Genomic DNA, 18,968 nt, shown 5'->3' with positions numbered 1-18,968 from the left:
CTACTGAGGCCCCACAAATATCATTCCTTGCTCTGGGCAGATGGCTTCAGCCAAGCTCAGACATCTAAATGACCCTTGGAAGTGGTACCATGGAACGATGGATGGATACATGGATAGCTGGCTGGATGGCTGGAAGGATGGATGAGGAGTCAGGAAACTGGGTTATAGAGCCAGCTCTGCCACTAACCTAACAATACAAATTTAAGCAAATTGTTTCACCTCTAGGACTCTGCAAAATGTAAAATCATCAACGGTTATACTAGGTCATTCCCTGCTCTAAGTTTTTACCCCACTTTTCAAATGAAAAAGCAATGGCCTTGGAGATAAGGAGACTTGAGTTCAACCCTTCCCTCAGACATCCACTGGCTGTGTATCCTTGAGCAAATTAGTTAAATGTTCTGTGCCTCAGTCTCCTTATCTGTATAATGAGGGAGTTGTAAGGTCCCTTCCAGCTCTCAATCTATGGTCTTGTCTGACATTTTTTTATTATTCAGTCATTTTTTCTGTCATTATCTGACTCTATGTGATCCCATTTTCAGTGTTTTCATAGCAAAGATACTGGAGTTGCTTGTCATCTCCTTTTCCAACTCATTTTATAGATGAGGAAACTGAGACAAACAGAGTTAAGTGTTTTGCCTAGGGTCACAGAACTAGCATCTGTGGCCAGATGTGAACTCACGAAGATGAGTCTTCTTGATTCCAGGCTCAGCATTGTATCTACTGCCTGACCTAGCTGCCCCATCTACCCCTGTCTACCATTATAAAGAAATAAACAAAACCATCCTGGTGTTCCCAACTAACAGGAACAATCCTGTCCGTGCCAGCCCCAAACCAGGCAGGAAAGGTCGCAAAGGTCACACTCACCTCAGGGGGTACAAGCTGATGGGCTGCTTGGGCAGCAAAGAGAAGAATCTTTGTCACCTCTGAAACATGAAGAAAGCAGGAAAAGGTTGTGCACATGAGCATTTGTTACTGAAATACAGTGTTTTATCAATGCCTCAGGTCACCACCAACAATGCTCCAGAACCAGATGGTGCTTAAAGTCCTCACAGACGTGCACTTGGAAATCAGGGCAGGGCCCAGGTTTGATCCAGTTCAAAGGCAGGCTAATCAAGCCATCCATCCACCAGTCACCAGACTCTTACATGCTATGGCAGAGCCATTGATGATACAAAACCAAACCAGGCCAGCCTTGCTCTTGAGAAGCTAACGCTCTAGGAGATTCCAAGGCAGATGCCACACGCAAGCTCAGGGAGGTCCAAAGGGGGAAACAAAGATTGAGAAATCACTCTTCCTTGTTCTGCTTCTAATGCTGAAAGGTACAGAGAAACCCCCGGACATGAGTCATACAGGAGCACTGAAGCAGAGAGCGCTAACAGCGGACAGAAAGGACCACTCTGAGAATCAGGAATGCCTGGGTTCCTCCTGATTGTATGGCAACACAGACTGGTTGTGTGGCCTTGGGCAAGTACTGACTTCTGAGTGTCCCAGGCTACTTTCTGAGGACACAGAAAGCTGTGGACACGTGGTGATCTGGACCAGCGAGGGACTTTCCCTAAATCAGCGAAATCACAGGCCACCCAGACCAAAACAAACAAAAGACCCCACACAAACATAACTCATATCTTCAGCGTGGCTCTATCCTCTGATCTTTCCTACTCCACCCTGGCTCCCCTGGCTTATCCTGCTCCTCTCTAAGTGTGGGGAAGGCTTCTCCCCGTTAGAATGTAAGCTCTCTGCAGTCAAGCCACCTTGCTTGTTTTACGTGTGTGTCCAGAGCTTGGCACACAACATGTTTAATAGACACTCTCTAATCTTCATCACGGCCTTCCCTCTGCCTTCTCCTGTCAGAGCTTTGCAAAAGGCTATTTTTAGGAACCAACTGATTCTGCAAATGACTATAAAGATGCCCACGCCTGTTGGGAAACCACACACAAGCATAAACCTACATCCTCTCTCCTGTCTCTGCTTTTACAACATCGATCACCTGGGGGAAATCAATTAACTTCTAGGATTAAGTTTGCTCACCTGAGCCATAATCAATAGGCTGAGGGCCACCCCCAGCTCTAAATCCCAAAATCCTGTCTTCTGCTCTAGAGAACGTTTACACTTCTGATCAATGAATTCAAAACAAGAGGCTTTAAATAGTTCTTCTAATAAAATCAAGATCAGTGAGACAAGAGAGCAGTGGCTTACCTCTCTGATGGGGCTGGAGGAAGCGCTGTATAAAGGGATAGAAGTTAAAAAGAAAGAGCTGTGGAGAAAGAGAAGGCATCTGATGTTAATATCCTTAATGCTGGAGGGGCCGGGCACATCAACAGACATGCAAAAATTACAACTGTGCTTGGAAATAAAAATGTTCATCCTATTATCTCTATTTTCTTTGCCTAAAGGATTAAAAAAATGCAATGCATCCGTGGACGCACCTTCTCAATCTTTGGGTTCTCTCCCACTGAAGTCAGCGGGGGACCCATTACACACATTGCCAATTCACCTAAAGAGAAAACTCTGAAGTGAAATATCACATGTGGAAACCTCCGGAGTCCCTATCTATGCACAGAACCCAGGGAACGCAAGCAACTTGGGAGAAATTTGCAACCTTATTTTTCTCTTCTGGTCTGCTGGGGAATATGGAAATTTTCGTTATCGGTATTCTCCAATTCTTATCTTTCTAAAAGGATGATGGCTCCCACGTGCAATTCTAAGAATATTCCCCATCAGTGAGAAAGGTTGTACTGAGGGCCAACCATGGGCAAGTCTAAGGTCAGCCTGCTTCCAGCTTGGGCCTGCCATTCTCTGATAACCCTGGCTCTCCAAAAGTCACAGCTAGACAGAACAGCTTCAATACCCTTGGTTCCCAAGGAGACTTTCTGACAAGCAACTTCCCAAAAGAACCTACGGGATGAAGCAGGAACTTCTCAGGCACAGGCTGTCCCCTCAGCTTCCTGCATGCAGCCTTGGCTGCTGCCTGGAGCTTGATGCAAGGCCAAGGCACCTTCCCCATGCGGCCTCTTTCAGAATCAACAGCATAAAATATGGGGGATGGGATTGTGAAGTGTGACCTGCGTGACCTTAAGTCAACTCATCTCCCTCGGCCTCAATTTCCTCATCTGTAAGAGGAAGTAGGATGAGACTCCTCCTTCTGGCTCTAAACCTAAGACCTATGATCTGAAACTGGAGCGCTCCCCACGGAAGCATTATGGAAATGTTCTTTCCAGCGATCCATTCTTTCTAAAACACACAGAACAATGCTGTCTGAGGTCACAATCAGGCTGGATCTAGGATCCCATCGTAAGAAACAATCCTCCAGCACCCTTTCTGACTGAGTCTGCCAAAATCCCAAACCCATTTCACTACCTCTTAGTTCAAAAAAGTCCACAAAATGCTTCCAACCTCATGAATTCCCACTAATCTGGAGATGAGGTCCATGAGCATCATCTTGACTTCAAATCTCTCTTTAGAGGTCTCCAGCTGCTTCAGAAGCTTCTCTGCAAAATCTATGACACAGAGAACCAGAGAGTGACTAAAAAAGGCTGCTTACCACAACAGTATGAGGCAAGGGCAAAGAAGGGGAAGACGATGGTGTGGATGCATTCACAACGCCGAGGCTCAGGAAAATAGGGTAACGCAAAATGAGACAGAAACAAACAGAAGCAGTTTCTGAAATAATAAAAATGAAATCCAGGGGAAGAGGAGATCAAACCGAGTCAAGTGATTTCAGAAGTGTAGGCACTTAGACCCAAAGCAAAGATTGATTGATCTGTGCTCCATTTAGGGAGCAAGTATCCAGCCATGTCTAGATAGGGAATGCACTAGGCAGAGAAGCTGTCTGCCACTGGAGTTTCAGGGGACAGGCCTGGTAGTGTCCATCAGCCATGCACTCAATCTGGAAAATTGTGTTTAAATACCTTGGGGATCGTGAATCAAATGAATGGCTGAGAAATTAAACACCTCTGGTTTCTTCTTCTTCTTTTGTTTCTGAAAGAAAAAAGAATGGTATTTAGCTCCATGAATTAATCTGTTATCAATGCCCACTGCAGAAGTAGAATTATTCGTGGCAGTCAACATCAGTACATGATGTCAAGTTTCAAACCATCCCTAAAAGGAACTACAGAAGGCTCCGCTCTAAGACTTTGAAAATGCACATCTCCCAGACAGCCTACCTCCAGCTAAGACCAAGGCAATTCTACAGGTGATGGGTTCTAGACACCAAGAAGGAGCACTGTGAAATTTAATTTAGCAACTACACTGGAAAAAATATACCTGGGGTGCGTGGAGGATGTCAGGAGGAGAGGGGCAATTTTATTACTAACCTTAAAGTTGACATGTACTCTTTTAACTTTATATATTTACCTTAAAAAAAACTGTATATAAGTCCACACTTTGTACGGGTTTATGTGTGTATTTGGATACACACACAATTAAAAAAATAAACTGTACATAAGCCCATGGTTTATAATAAAAGCTTCTGCGTCATTCTACTTTGTATACTGAAAATCTTCGTGTTTGCTGCTGATTTAGGTTCATACACACAAAAAGAGAAACTGCAAACAGCAGGTCTGTGGTTTTACAGAAAACCTTGGATGTTCTCAGTTATACTGTTCCTACTTGTTAATGGTTAAGTTCATCATTTTAAATACTTTCTGTATTACAGAAAGTGATATGAAAAGTGCGATGAAATGGAGAACAAAATGGAAAGAAATGACGATCAACAAATACTAAGCACCCTCTTTTGTTGTCTTGTATCAGACGGTACGGAGCAGCTGGGTGATGCTGGAGTGCCTGACCTGGATGCAGGAAGACTCATCTTCCTGAGTTCAAATCTGGCCCCTGACATTGCTGTGTGACCCTGGGCAAGTCATAACCCTGTTGGTCTCAGTTTACTCATCTGTAAAATGAGCTGGAGAAGGAATGGCAAATCATTCTGTATCTTTGCCAAGAAAACCCCCAAGAGGGTCACAAAAAGACACAAATGAAAATCGACTGAATCAACCAACTGAAGAAGACAGTGTCCTCTGCCCGTCCTTAATTAGAAAGCCAGGTCTTCTTGGCCCAAGAAGAAGGGAAGGCCTACTTGGAGTCAAAGAATCTGCCTTAGTGAAATCATTTTCATTCATCAGGAAAGTTCAGATTTATCCGGTGCCAATGCTGTTTTGTTTTGTTTTTTACTATAAAAAATCATTTTTTACATTTTGTTGCATCTTCTTTTACTACAAAAAAATGTAGCAGGTGTTTCCCACCAATTCTGTATCATTTCCACCACATACAAATGTCACCTCACCCCCCAAGCTAGCCTTACTTTCAAGACTTTCATGGCCTTTTCCAATTTCTTTCTGTGTTTGGAGGTTTTCTTTCCTGTGGCATATTTAACAAGCAAATCTCTTGCTGTGGGCCCATCATCCTAAAGACAAGAATGAACAGTGTAAAATTCAGAGCAAGACAAGTTTCCAAAGAAGCAACCACTGTTTCCTCTGCTTCACGACACCCTCCAACCCCCTACAGCAAATCCAGAATTTCCCTCTGAAGCTATCAAGACACACACTATTTCCTTACAGTTCCTGATGCAGCCAATGTAACAACACCCCCTCCATAACCCCACTGCAAGTTATGGAGAATCCTGGCTAGAAACTATATTTCAAATCCCAGAATACAGCCAAAGCAGGCTCATTTTTTTGATCAGAAAGACAACTATTTGCCACAAACCAGACATTCTAAATATACTACCAAAGTTCAAGGATAGCTGTGTAAAAAAAGCTAACACAAAGTTGTTTCACACCCCAACCTTACTGAAGCTGAATGTCCCTCATGCCCGTTGGTAGCCTACAGCTGACTGATCCTAACTAAAACAGGCCTTTATCAGACCGAGGTGTCTCGACAAGCTTTGCTGAGACATGATCCTCAAAGGAGAAGCTGTGGACACTGCAGGCTACAACTCCCAAGTGGAAGAGAGAGCAGCAAACCTCAGAGTCGGAATCACTGTCCTGTTTCTCATCTTCATCTTTACCAAGGAAGAATTTTAAACCAGCCACTAGTATCTGAAGGGCAAAAAGAAAGAGAAACACATTCGAGGTAGTCCTGTAAACAGCAGACAAGGAGTCACCGATGGCAAGATTGGGGAAAGCCAGGGCATCAACAAGTGTAGCAATCAGGGTAACAAGATTCCATTTAATTTTAAAAAAGTGTTATCTTTAGTTTCTACAACCATTTCATTTCCAAATACACTCCTCACTCCCTTTTCCTACCAGCTCTCCATCTCTCGTTTTTGGATTTTTTTGGGTGAGGCAATCAGGGTTAAATGACTTGCCCCGGGTCACCCAGCTACTAAGTATCAAGTATCTGAGGCCACCATTGAACTCAGGTCCTTCTGACTTCAGAGCCAGTATTCTATCCACTATGCCACCGAGCTGCCCCAGCTTGTGATCTCTGATAACGAAGAATGAAAAACAGAAGAAACAATTCAGCATCGAACTGGAAGAAAAGAAGCCCGTCTACACTCGCAGCACTCTACCTCTACAGAGAAGGGAGGGAATGTTATCTTCCCACTTCTTATCTTGGGCCAAATTAAGCTTACCTCCTGAAGGTAAAGAAAAGTAGTTAATGCAAGGTCAAAAAGACTGAAATGTCTAATCTATAAATTAAGCCTCTAAATATGACCTTGCTTACTCATTAACTAAACCCACCCCATGGGTTTCCTTTCAGGACCCAGCATATTTGTCTGAATACAGATCATCTTTTCCCCACCAAACCTGGCTTTCATGCAAATTTTCAGGGACACAAGTTCTCCTCCTATTTTCTAATAATCATTAAAAAATCAAATTAATGACAAAATGCCAGGGGATGCCTCATTGTAGTTAGCTAAGAAGTAGCTTTCTCTCATTAATCCATTTTCACAAGCAATGACTTGACATGCTAACTATATATTCTTCCTCCTGAGAATTCATTTAGGGGTATAAGGCAGCCACATGGTACTGTGGACAGTGCTGGATCTGGCATGAGGAAGACCCCAGTGCAAATCTGGCCTCAGACATAGGCTATGTGACCCTGGGTAAGGCACTTAATCTCTGCTCTCCTCATTTTCCTCTTCCCTAAAAGAAGATATTAACACCTACTTTCCAGGGTGGTAGAGGATAAAATGAGCTAAAATATTTGTAAGGTGTTTTGCAAGCCTTAAAGAACTAGGGAAAAATTAGTTCCTATTACAGTTACGATTACAAAGGCAAGACAACATACTGTCACATTGTCAAGGGAAAGCCTAATACCAAAGGATTCATGCAGTGTTTGGGTTCATAGTCTGCAAAGGCAGAGACTCAACTGTTAGAGAAAACATCAGAACCAAATTCAGGAGGTTGTCTTTTACTGAAGCCATTTTAAGGTTGTTCTAATGATACCACAAAATAGCTTTATTTGGTTTCTTTCCAGCATGTCTCAAGTTGGAGGCTGCTTAAAGAATAAAGATGGCTTCACGGGAAAATAAGCTCCCTGAAAGATGGTCAAAACGAGCTAAACAGACAATTTTCAGAGGGAGAAATCCAAGCTATGAATAGCCATGTGGAAAAATGCTCCACAACATAATAACAGAGGAAAGGAAATGGAAGCAAAGGAAGACTGGCAAAGACAACAAAGAAGGAAAACGTCAAATGCTGGAGCTTCCTATCTCTGAGGGAAAACTGTTAGTGGGGCTCTCCACTGATCCAGCCATTCTAGAAAAAAAAAATGGAAATACAGTGACCAAGTTATTGAGCTGTGCTTACCCTCTGACCCAACAACAACATTATGAGGCCTGTACCCAAGAGGAATCCAAAAAAAAAGGGAAAACATCTGTCTGTTTCACAATATGGCACCTCTTTTTAGTGGAAACCAAGGGTAGTGTTCACCCATTGAGGAATGGCTGAATAAAGCATGGTACACAAGCGTGACAGAACATATGTTATATGGCAAAAACAAGAGAAGACTCGTATGAACAGATACAGAGTGAAGCATCGTCATAAAGACAAACAACTTGGGAAGGCTTCATTAAGCACTTTGATCAGAACGATTCCAAAGGGCTCATCACAAAATACTTCTTCACAATTATGTTCACTGAGACATGTAGTTTTTTGGATGTAGCCAATGTGGGAATTTGTCTTGCCTCACTATGAGTATTTGTTGTAAGGGCTTTTTTTTTTCTGGTTTTGTTTTTTAAATGGGAGAGAAGATAGAAAATAGTTGAAAGAAAAATAAATTGTTAATTGAAAGTTGTCTTCTTTTCCCACATCCCACATGCTAGAAACCGTCTGGATGGAAAGAAGCAACTCAAGAACCCATCAGGAGCATTTCCTGCAGTTGCACATAAAATCTCACCTTCGTCACTTTAGAAAAGCACGCGGTTGTGATCACATTAACAGTTTTGGTATCATTCCTGGAAGAAAACCACAAAGAAACTGTCACTGAAACCTAGTAGGTCTTTCTTTCTTCTCCACACAGTGGCATGCTACAAACTGAACAAGGGGTGTGTGCATGCATGCAAAAAAGAAGTTTAAATGGAAGCATTCAGAGGCCAGTGTTTACAGAAAGCAGCATAGTACCGAGGCGGCACCCTGCACCAATTCCCAGGAGACTCTTAAGAGTGTTCCTCGTCTATGACTGATTCTACGACCAACTTCAGTCAGAAAAATTGCGAAGTTCATCCAGATTTTTTTTTAGTGTTTTTAGTTTCTGGCTCAATCAGGAACTAAACTGCAGGGGAAAGTTTGAAATCATGAAAGAAATGAAGTTCTCTATGCATTCTGTGGGGGTAACAAAGCTAGTCTGGGGCAGACAGGGGCTGGCTCATAAGACACTCTATCCTCACCAGATGTTTCTCTTGTATAGCTCGATCATCACATCTAGAGAGATCTTAGCAGCTGTGGCGTTGCTGTCTCTCAACATGGTGTACATGAAGTTCTGCAGCACCTGAATGGAAAGAGAAGGCCAGAGCGTCAGGACAGGCCGGCAGCCCCGGGCTTCACAGAAAAGAAGGCCAGAGCATCAGGACAGATCAGCAGCCCTGGGCTTCACAGAAAAGAAGGCCAAAGCATCAGGACAGATCAGCAGCCCGGGCTTCACAGAAGCCGAAAGTAGGATCATACTCACAATGTTCACTTTATTATTCTTGTGTTTGGCATTGATATTCTTGATATCAGTCACAATATGTGTGTACAAAGTCTGAAGAAAGAAGAAATAATTTCCATTTAAAAGCCTTAAGAACAAATAAGATTTTCTGACACATTCACCATTAGCACGTTGAATGATTCAAGGATGCCATCTATCTTTAGAAAGGCCGAGGTCCCCACTGCATCCAAGTCCATCTCTAGTCATCCTAATCTATACTCCAGGGCAGAGAAGGAGGCTGACTTTGCACAGCCCTCCCTCAAGTAAATCCAATTCACTTGATAGTCATGGCATCACTTTCCTGATGTCATGGCCCTCTGAAAATGAAGGACAAACAACATTATTCTTTTGCTGTTGCTTTATGTGACTCTACGTGACCCCATTTAGGATTTTCTTGGCAAAGATACTGAAGTGATTAGCCATTTCTTTCTCCAGCTCATCTGACAGATGAGGAAACCGAGGCAAACAGGGTTAAGTGACTTGCCCTGGGTCACATAATGAGTAAGTATCTGAGACCAGATTTGAACCTAGGTCTCTAGGCCCAGCACTCTGTCCACTGTCCCACCAAGCTGCCCCACATTAATTATATGAAAGGAGAAAACACCACTCCCCTAAAGAACACAAACCAACCTCAAAGCATTCCATAATGTTACTGTTAGCTGACAATCAATGATTCTGCTCCCTACCTTTCGCAGCAGCTTATCATGGCAACGCAGAAGTTCAAAGAACAGCTCTAATAAACCAGTCGGATTGATGAGATTTCTGTTCCTCAGCAACATTAAAGCTTTGCAAAATGTCTGTGGAAAGAGAGGAAAAGCAAACTCTATTCTGACACTGCATTCAAGTTCAGCCCAAGACCCTGTGACACGGGCAGGCCGAGGGCTGGGGGATGATGGAAAAGACTGAGGAGTGAGATCCAACATCTAAGGTAGGGATTGGACAAGCAGCCAGCTGAGCCTGCTCTGCACAATGGTGAGTCAATAGCTCTGGTAGGACACAGCTTCCTAGGGCTAAGCTGACAACAGATCTTCTGACAGAGGTTTTCACCGTGGACCAAACGAAAGCAGGAAAACCAGGAGGTCATTACAATATCCAGATGAAAGAAATAAAGGCCTGAAGAAGGGGGACAGCTGTAACTGTGCCCGTTGGAGCAGAGCCCACAAAGGGTGGAAGAGTCTACATCACATGGACATGATCTCAGTAAAGTAAGCTTGCTGCTGAGACAGAAGGAAGTAGAGATGGGGTCGAGGACTTGAGTTCTGATAACACGGCAGGCTCTCTGAAGGTACAAAACCATTCTCCTGAGGTTTAAAGGGAGCTAGGTCATTCTCCTACAAACTCCCACAAGGCCTCCTGTCCTCAGTTTTAGGATCAACACAAACACTCCCCCTTTTAACAAGTTCAGATTTGGCTTAAAAAAAAACAACCCAAAGAAATAGAAATATAATTTTATTAATCCAAGCCCTGATCTCACCATTCGAAGACCTGCATCCAAGACTGTGTGGTTGTAAGAAAGAAGCTCCTTCAGCTGTTGGGGGAAGTCGACCAGATATTCTGGATAACAGTGACCAACCTGGAACAAAGCAAAGACTGTCCTGAATCTTAGATCAGTGTGAGGGTGGGTCTCAAAGATACGTTTCACAGAAACATCAACAGAAATCAACCCCCTTTCTCTCTACTCACTGTTGTTTTTTCCCCAAAATGCGCTTTGTGGGGGCCTTTTGTCCTCATACTTATTCCTTTTCCTCCAATCTCTCTCCACATCTCTTTTATTTTATTTTTTTAGAAAAAAAGTATTATTTTAGTTCAAGGTAAGTAGTACATTCATAATAACTTTTACAAAATAGTTATCAACTTGTTCTTTGAGAATACTAGCAAAAGTATAGCAGAGATCATTTCTCAAAAATATTTTAAGATTATTACTTTGCTGGTAAATTCATTATATAAACAAAATACGCAATCTACTGAATGATGGTTGTTTTAAGTTCCAGTTGAGACAATCCATGTATAGAGAATAATATAGATACGCATCTGTTACAAATATGCTGCAGTTTTAAGTCTTGCTAGTTGAACACAGTATCCCAAAGTATCCAAGAAGTTTCACACAATCCATTTAAGTTGCTTCTGGCAAAAGGCTCAGCACATCAGAAAAGAACCACATTCAGCTGAAGTTTTACAGATACAACATGCAGGATCATTGGGTTGTCAAGCAGATTTTTTCAGTTAAAACACAGGCTTGCTCATGTATTCTTCCATTGTCTCCTGTAACATATCAGAGTCTTTTATAGCCTTGACAGCAGTTTTCTTTGAAGTTTCTTGGATTTCTCCACCAATTATAAACTCATCAGGGATAAAATAGGCCTTTTCAAAATTAAATATAATATCCAGCTCCCAGACGTTTCCAAAATACTTGTCTAGTAATTCCAAATAACGATGTAAAATCTCCAGTGTCAATAATAGTTCATTGTCCTGATTTTCTACTGCACAACAAAAATATAAGCTAGCATATCTTTTATAAACAAGTTTTAGATCTTTCCAGTCAACAAAAGTGCTTGTCCTTTGACCATGAGACAGAGTCATGTGCACAATTCCTCAGGTGATCTTTTTTCCTCTCTTTATCAAGGAGTGTGGTATACCATTTCTGCAGCCTTAATTTCCCTTGTCAACTAAACAATAATATGAAGTGGATCATGTTGGCGGGGGCCAAAGCCACTGTCCACTTCTTTGCGAGCCCGCAAGGAAGTGGGCTCGGCTGGCCCAACAGCCCTGCCGATGGGGCCAGAAGCCCACACTGATGGCCGCCACCCCTGCAGGAGCTGCAGGCTGCTGAGGTGACAGGTTAAGTCTCTCCTCCACATCTCTTTTAGCAGTTCATCACCTAATACAGTTCAATAAATGACCTTAATTGCTCTAACCAAAAGTTTCTTCACCTAACAGTCAACCTTGTGCCAGGGAATAAAAACCACTCTCTGGTTGATACATCGGACTGCTCAGAGTTTTGCTCGATTAACAGAAGGGTGGAAAACAATCTCTGCAAGATGGTCAGAAAATTAGATTGTTACACCAAAAAAGAGGAAGGGGAGCATCATAGTGTCTGAGAGTACTGACACTAGCATATCCCAGGGCTGCTGAAGGTAACTGACGGCTCACTGTCACGGAGGCAAAGCCAAGCATGCCAGTGTCACCTTAGCACGATTCTTTCTTCCTTTTCAGCATTACAATGAAATGTTTATTGGGTCATCTCAAAATAAATCTTAAATTCTATGCTTTCACTCAATGATCAGTAAGATTTAAATGTTTTTTTTTAAGGACAGGAAAGGCAAGTAGTACAATTTGGTTCTCAAACCAAATGCCTGCCATTTTGTTTAGGTGCTAACACAATGTTTTACATACTTTCCAAATGTCTCTCCTGTTTCTATGAAGAGCCTCTTCCCAAACCTAGATCTCTTAATATCTTAAGAACAATTTTCAATGGAGCCCCTTTGGTAAAGCAGAGTAACCCTTTCCTGAACTTGCAGCACAGCCAGGGTCCCTACAGGCAAATACAAGGCAGATAAACAGAAGTAGGGACCCCTTCCCTTTGCTTTAAGTCTAATGGAGAACAGTTTTCAAAAAGGAAATACTGCTGCTAAGCTGGCTTCCATGTTGGAGTTGAGCCTCTGGGAACTTAGCTAAGGTAAGCTGGTCCTGGGACAGGACAGAGCAGGCTGATGCTCAAAGACAGTCTACCTGCAAGGGCGTGTGCTCAACTGGCACAATCTCTGAGAACCTTGGATGAGTCATCCCGTCCAGATAAATTCTGGAACATGAGTAAGACATGTGTTTATGGTGATCCACAAAATCTATTCAGAAGAAAATGGAGAGCAAGAACGTTTTGAGGTGGCATGCTCTATAATAAAGTACTCCATTAAAGTTTTCAGAGATACCACAGGAAGACACATGAGGTTGCAATGAGGCCAATGAAAAGAACAACAGCCTGACTGGTCTCTATTTCAGTTATCAAGCAACAGCTTAGATGACGATATTCTTACATGAAGTTGAAAAGAGTTGTTAAGTATATAATTTTTAAGTGCAGGTCCAGCTACTGGCACAATTTTGAAGCCATGCATAGGAACAAGTCACATGGTGGGTTAGATATCCCAAAGACACAACAAACGTGTCTTCAAAGGCGCCATCTTACCTGGGCCAAGAACATCACCAATTCAGCCAGTTCTTTGCTGGGTTTATTTGGTTGCAATTTGAAAATTTCCACATTGGACTTATAGTGATTATACTGCTGCATAAACTGTAGGAAAACAACAAATAAAACTCATGAAATGCCATCATAGCATCAGAAAAAATAACACTAGAAATGTCTTACTGTAAAAAGAAAACCACAGTAAAATAATATGAAATCTCTCTACATTCTCTTAAAGTTCTCATGTGTGTAGTCTTCGCACTTAAAAACAAAGCTTATGTGAGCAAAATAACAGAACGTTTCTTTAGCATTCTTAAGAATTTTTACACTCTCTCCAAGGCAACAGCGATCCATTAATTGCCTCCCTTTGAGTTCAGGCATTCAACCAGTTACGAATCTACGTAACTCAGGGGTCCTAAGCAAATGTTGAAGCCCTATATAAATGTGATAGGCGCTATTCCTCTTAATTTTTTTTTTAATGTCACGGACCCCTTTAACAGTCTGGTGAAAGCCTGGGACCCTTCATGAGAATTATGGTTTTACATTAATAAAACGAAATACACAGGATCACAAAGGAAACCAGTTATACTGAAATGCAATTAGCAAAATTGTTCAAAACAAAACACCCACGTTCACAGACACCAGGCTAAAACCACCTGAAAGTGTACCGTCATCCAGCCCACGTATGGGAGCTATTTTACCCAGCGCCTTACTGGAATGCATCTCGAGATAGCCCGCCTGAGACCGTCCTTGGCTTCCCTAACAATAGTCACAAAGGAGGTCACGTTCTCTGGAGTGAGCTCTGGAGAAGTCTAGCTCGCTTGCAGTAACTGCCATTTCCCTTTTAAGCAGGACTTAGCTCTCGGCCTGGCTACTTCCACCACGGCCCCACAAGGCGCCCAGTCTCCTGGCTGGAGAGCCGGACGTTAGTCCGGACTTTGCCTTCGTCCCTCCAGGGTTCCCACAGACAGACACCCCTCGGGTAACAGCCCAGCTTGCAGGGGCCTCCTCAGGTCCTCTCCCCGCAGCTGCCCGCTGAGCCTTCCCCACAGTCTGGTGCCCCTTACTGGCTGCCCCACAAAGTTGGGCCTCCTCTCTGGGCCTCAGCGGCCACATCTGTGCCACTATTAGAGAGCCAGGACCGGGATAACGTGGGGGAGGTTACACAAAGTGTCTGCAATCGTACTCCGTATGATCGGCCCCTGCGGCAAGGCTGCGTGCGTGCCTTGGTGCCTTCAAACGCGGGCCGCGGGGGGGGCGGGCGTCCGTGGGGAGGGCGTCCGCGGGGGGGGCGTCCGCGGGGGGGGGGGGCGTCCGCGGGGGGGGGGGGGGCGTCCGTGGGGAGGGCGTCCGCGGGGGGGGCGTCCGCGGGGGAGGCGTCCGCGGGGCTCACCAGACCGAGAAAAGGGGGGAAGGATTTCGGGCCCCCTGGGAACGCTGGGTGGGGGAAGGAGCCCCTCGGGTCAGACTCGGCCTGGTGGCTGGGGGGGGCACTCCTGCCCTTCGGGCCTCAGTTTCCCCGTCTGTAAGAAGCCTCCCCAGGTCTCCCCCGGCAGCCCCGGCGCCCGTGGGCGCGGACCCTCTCCGGGGGGGCGGGGCCGGGGTCCTCCCCTCGTCCCCCGCCCCAGCCCCGGCCCCGAGGCCGCGGGTCCGCGCACCCACCTCCTCCACGTAGGCCGAGGGGTCCCGCTTGATGAGGTTCTGCAGCTGCGGCAGGTTGCTGGGCAGCTTGTTGTTGTTTCGGCCGGACATGGCGGCGGCCCGGGGTGGGAATCCGTCCTCCTCGGCCTCGGACCCACACCGGCTCCGCACCGAGCGGGGCCCCGAGCTCCACTTCCGGTATCCCGAAAAAGCACGTGGGGCGGGCTGTGGGCGGCGCCATCTTTGTTTCGTCATGCGCAGGCTACGGGCAGCGCCGAGGACCAGACTTGGCTCCGCGCAGGCGCTGCAGCTCCGCGGGGATGCTGCCGGAGAAGCGAAGGCTCTAAGGGAGCCGCCAAGGTTCAACCTCAAAGCGAATTAATCAAGCGCGTGCTCTGGTCAGGAGCTCGGGCTGCAGCTGCGCAGAAGCGAGGCCACGCGGCCCTGGCCCTCCTCGGCCTGTTGAGCCGGTCCAGGATCGCAGGGACTGAACGCTTGACGGGGAAAAACATGAAGTGTAATTTTTAAAAAGTTGCACGGACTAAATGCTGATCATTGCAAAGCATAAAATTTTATTTAAAACAGTTGCAGGGACTGAATGCTTGACAATTGTAAAAAATAAAATCAAATTTACTTTTAAAAACGTTGTAGGGAGGGGAAGCAGGACCAGGACACAGAAAGACGTGGGATGAAGTTTTCAGATTGAGATAACCCATGTGGCCTAAAAGAAACGAGGAAATGCTTCTTGGAAGATGTGGGAAGCTGTGGGTTTGGATGGCCGTGCAGACTCTCAAGCTAAACTGAAGTGTTGGTCAGTTTTACCGAACTTCTTTTCCTGATTCATTTTTTATTTTGTTACAAGGCTTTGCTGCACAGGGTAGGGATATATCTGAAGTTAAGGTGATATAAAAGCAAACTCCGACAAGAGATTCCTGAAGAAAACCTTTTTTAAGGAGATGAGAAGGGAATGAAAGGTGAGAGGTAACTGACCAGAAAGCTTTTTTCTACAAGTCTGTGAATGGATGTATACTTTGTTACTCAATGACTTTAGTGAAGAGGTGGAAATAGACGAAGAGGAGGAGAAATAGACTAGAAAATTTGTAGCAGGAAAAAAATGAATGAGGTCAAAGACTTGTGCACTACTCAGAAGCCTGCCGTCTATGTAGTATGTCTTATTCAAGAAAAAAAAATGGATGGGTACCATGAATAACATTTTAAAATGTAATTGAATTTTAGCAAACAGGAAACAACTTGTCACTGATACAAGAGTTATTTGTGAATCCTTGGTTACTACATTGAGACCATACTTTTAGAGACACACTTGACACTCATAGGTATAAAAGAAAATTTGTTGCAGCAGAGTTCAGAGGAATTGAACACTTTGGCTAAAGTGGGCTCCTACACTCTTTTCAGGAGGAGGGAGCCCTCAGTAAAGAAGCTAGATGAGCTATTATACTGTTGGTTCAAGAGGGATCCTCCCACCAGGAAACAGATTGATCCATTCTCCATTAGGTCACCATCTTCTCTAAATGCCCATTACATAACACCCTTTAGTGTGATCCCCCCTCCCAACATGCTTTACCATAGGACCCATGATCAGAAAATGGAGGGATGATTTTATGCAGGGTATGTCTGCTTATATACATGAGCTTCATTAAGCGAGCCCGGTAAAGGAAAGCTTTCTCTAGGTTATTCTAGGTCATTTTCTCTTACTGGTTCAGGCCAGTTTTAGGCCTAGACCTTCTCATCGAAAGATTTGTGACTTTCTGAAGGCCACTGTCTGTCTCCTGATTGGTTGAGCCCACCTGCAGTCTGCTAGCTTTCTTATTATCTGACTTATTCTCAATGACTTCATCCGCTAGTAACTCCAGGGAAACTTAACTTTTGACTGTCCCTCACAATACTGATTGGCTAGAGGAAAAGTCAAAATTTGAGTAAAAACTAGAAAAATGCATGACATTCAATTGAAGCAACTCCATTCTGATGTATTTATAGAAGTTATTGAAGATGAAAAACAGAACATGGGCAGGAAAAAAAGACAAACAAAATCAATTCCGTGAAGAACTGCAAAAGCAAACAAGTGGGGGAAAGATCATTGCTTTACATGTTTCTGATGTGGGTCTTTGTCCAATACATGTGTGAAATTAACATCGCTAGGAACCAATACTTAATGGATGAATGATCATAAGATATGAACAAACGTCTTTAAAGTGACAATGACTATAATAAATATTGCTCTAAATGACTAATTATAAGAGAAATGCATACCAAAACAACTCTGAGGTTTCGCCACATATCCAGGAAATTGGTAAAGAGGACAAAGGATGGAAATAATCAACGCTGGAAAGACTGCTCGCATGTAGACACTAATACATTGTTGGTGGAGTAATGAATTGGTTCACGTGGGTGATATCCTTGGCACTCTATGAGAAAGAAGGACCACCACCAACAAACAAAAGTTGTAAGAATACCAAATTAGGAACCCACAGTTCATTTGAAACTTCAGAGAACTTAAGTTTTTATATACCCCTTGTTGTTTTTGGCTTTATCTAAACCAGGGGTGGGAAATCTGTGACTTGGGTGTGGCCTTTTGCCTGAGTCCAAGTTTTACAGAACAAATCTGTATTTTGTTAAGAGGATTATTAAGAGGATTTATTCTGTAAAGTTTGGATTCAGTCAAAGGGCCACACGTAAGGACCTAGAGGGCCACCTGTGGCTAGGTCTTCTCCCCCCTGCCCCCATCTAAATCCTGTACCTGATAAAGACACTATCAACAACAGGCTGAAGTAAGAATATTAAAAAGAATCCACGAGGATCTGACTTGTAAAATGACTCTATTGTCATTTAACTTTTTAAGACTGGCATTTATTTATTTCATTCTTTATTTCAGATTTAATTAAGCCTTGTAAAGGGAAAAATTTCAGTTTTACTACTTATAACTGCCCTGTGATACGTTAGCAAATTGATTTGTTGCTATATTTAAGAAATTCAAATACCCTAGAGATCAAAAACTGAATATTTTAAAGCACCACAAAAGGCAGAACTCTAAAACTTTTTAAATTAAGCATTAAAACACACACACATGTTTATACACATTCACAGAAAATGTCTAGTTTCTGTAAAGGGCAAACAAAAGTGTGTGTGTGTGTGTGTGTGTGTGTGTGTGTGTGTGTGTCACACATACATAAATAAAAAATCTTGAACCCAGTTTTTAGACTTATTATTAGAACATGCCCAAAGCCTGTATATCCCATTAGGATAATTTAATTTTGAAATATATAATCATCTGGTCTTGCTGCTTTCTCAAAATTTTCCCTTCCATCTGATCCCCCCTCTTTGGAGGATGAGATACTTTAACTCTTAAACCTGAATACATAGCGATCAGCACTCTTGATAAGTATTTAATTTCAGATCATACATAGAGAGCAGAGTATATTTCAAATGAACAGTCCATGTGTAAATTACCTGCACTTCAGGACATGCTCTACACAGAGGTGTTAACCTGAAAATAATAAATCTAAGTAAAATTAGATTTCCCTTTGAGGGACTCTCTTCCAAGATAACTTGGAACTGAGATTCTTTTCCTTATAACGAAATAGATGCTCCAGATTTTAACCTCACTAATTACTTGTTTTGTTCCCACATACTTCTTCACCTTTGTCTAATTATTCCAACATCATTCTGAGATATTTCAAGGATCTTATATATGAATATATAACTGTTAATAGGTAGATGACAAGTACAAGAACTCATTTACTTAGTTTTATAGGATGTAGAATTAACTACAAATTCAGAGTAAAATTGTGATTTTTCATAAATGCATCCTATTATATTAACTCTGAGGTGTTAGGATATTGTAACGAGTCATTAAAATAGAACTTTACCCACCCTGACACTCAATGCAGTTTGCTACCTAGCTGCCCTGGCTTCTACACCATCTATTGTAAAAATGGGTAGGAGCTTCATTTTTTTCTTGACAAGTCAATAAAAATTTACTCCAATTATCATTCATACCCAAATC

At 43.2% G+C, this 18,968-nt stretch overlaps 1 protein-coding gene and 1 pseudogene across 1 annotated transcript in view; both read right to left on the bottom strand.

Moving 5' to 3' along the window:
- SDAD1 (SDA1 domain containing 1) overlaps positions 1–15,226 on the bottom strand; it is a 30,125-nt gene extending 14,899 nt beyond the window's left edge. The window contains exons 1-13 of the mRNA XM_072624123.1: positions 14,969–15,226; positions 13,310–13,414; positions 10,604–10,702; positions 9,816–9,926; positions 9,112–9,183; positions 8,831–8,931; positions 8,341–8,398; positions 5,961–6,035; positions 5,300–5,401; positions 3,909–3,978; positions 3,394–3,497; positions 2,197–2,254; positions 865–923 (exon numbers count right to left, since the gene is read on the bottom strand). Coding sequence (XP_072480224.1) covers positions 865–923; positions 2,197–2,254; positions 3,394–3,497; positions 3,909–3,978; positions 5,300–5,401; positions 5,961–6,035; positions 8,341–8,398; positions 8,831–8,931; positions 9,112–9,183; positions 9,816–9,926; positions 10,604–10,702; positions 13,310–13,414; positions 14,969–15,202 — 1,248 coding nt within the window. The 5' untranslated portion in view covers positions 15,203–15,226. The remainder of the gene's footprint in view (positions 1–864; positions 924–2,196; positions 2,255–3,393; positions 3,498–3,908; positions 3,979–5,299; positions 5,402–5,960; positions 6,036–8,340; positions 8,399–8,830; positions 8,932–9,111; positions 9,184–9,815; positions 9,927–10,603; positions 10,703–13,309; positions 13,415–14,968) is intronic.
- Positions 11,259–11,905, bottom strand: LOC140514102 (AP-1 complex subunit sigma-3 pseudogene; annotated as a pseudogene).
- Positions 15,227–18,968: the final 3,742 nt, after the last annotated feature.

Source organism: Notamacropus eugenii, chromosome 7 (genome assembly GCF_028372415.1).
Source record: "Notamacropus eugenii isolate mMacEug1 chromosome 7, mMacEug1.pri_v2, whole genome shotgun sequence".
In the NCBI taxonomy this organism is placed as follows: Eukaryota; Metazoa; Chordata; class Mammalia; order Diprotodontia; family Macropodidae; genus Notamacropus; species Notamacropus eugenii.
The sequence above is the reverse complement of the archived record's forward strand: the minus strand, read 5'-3'. Positions and strand labels throughout refer to the sequence as shown.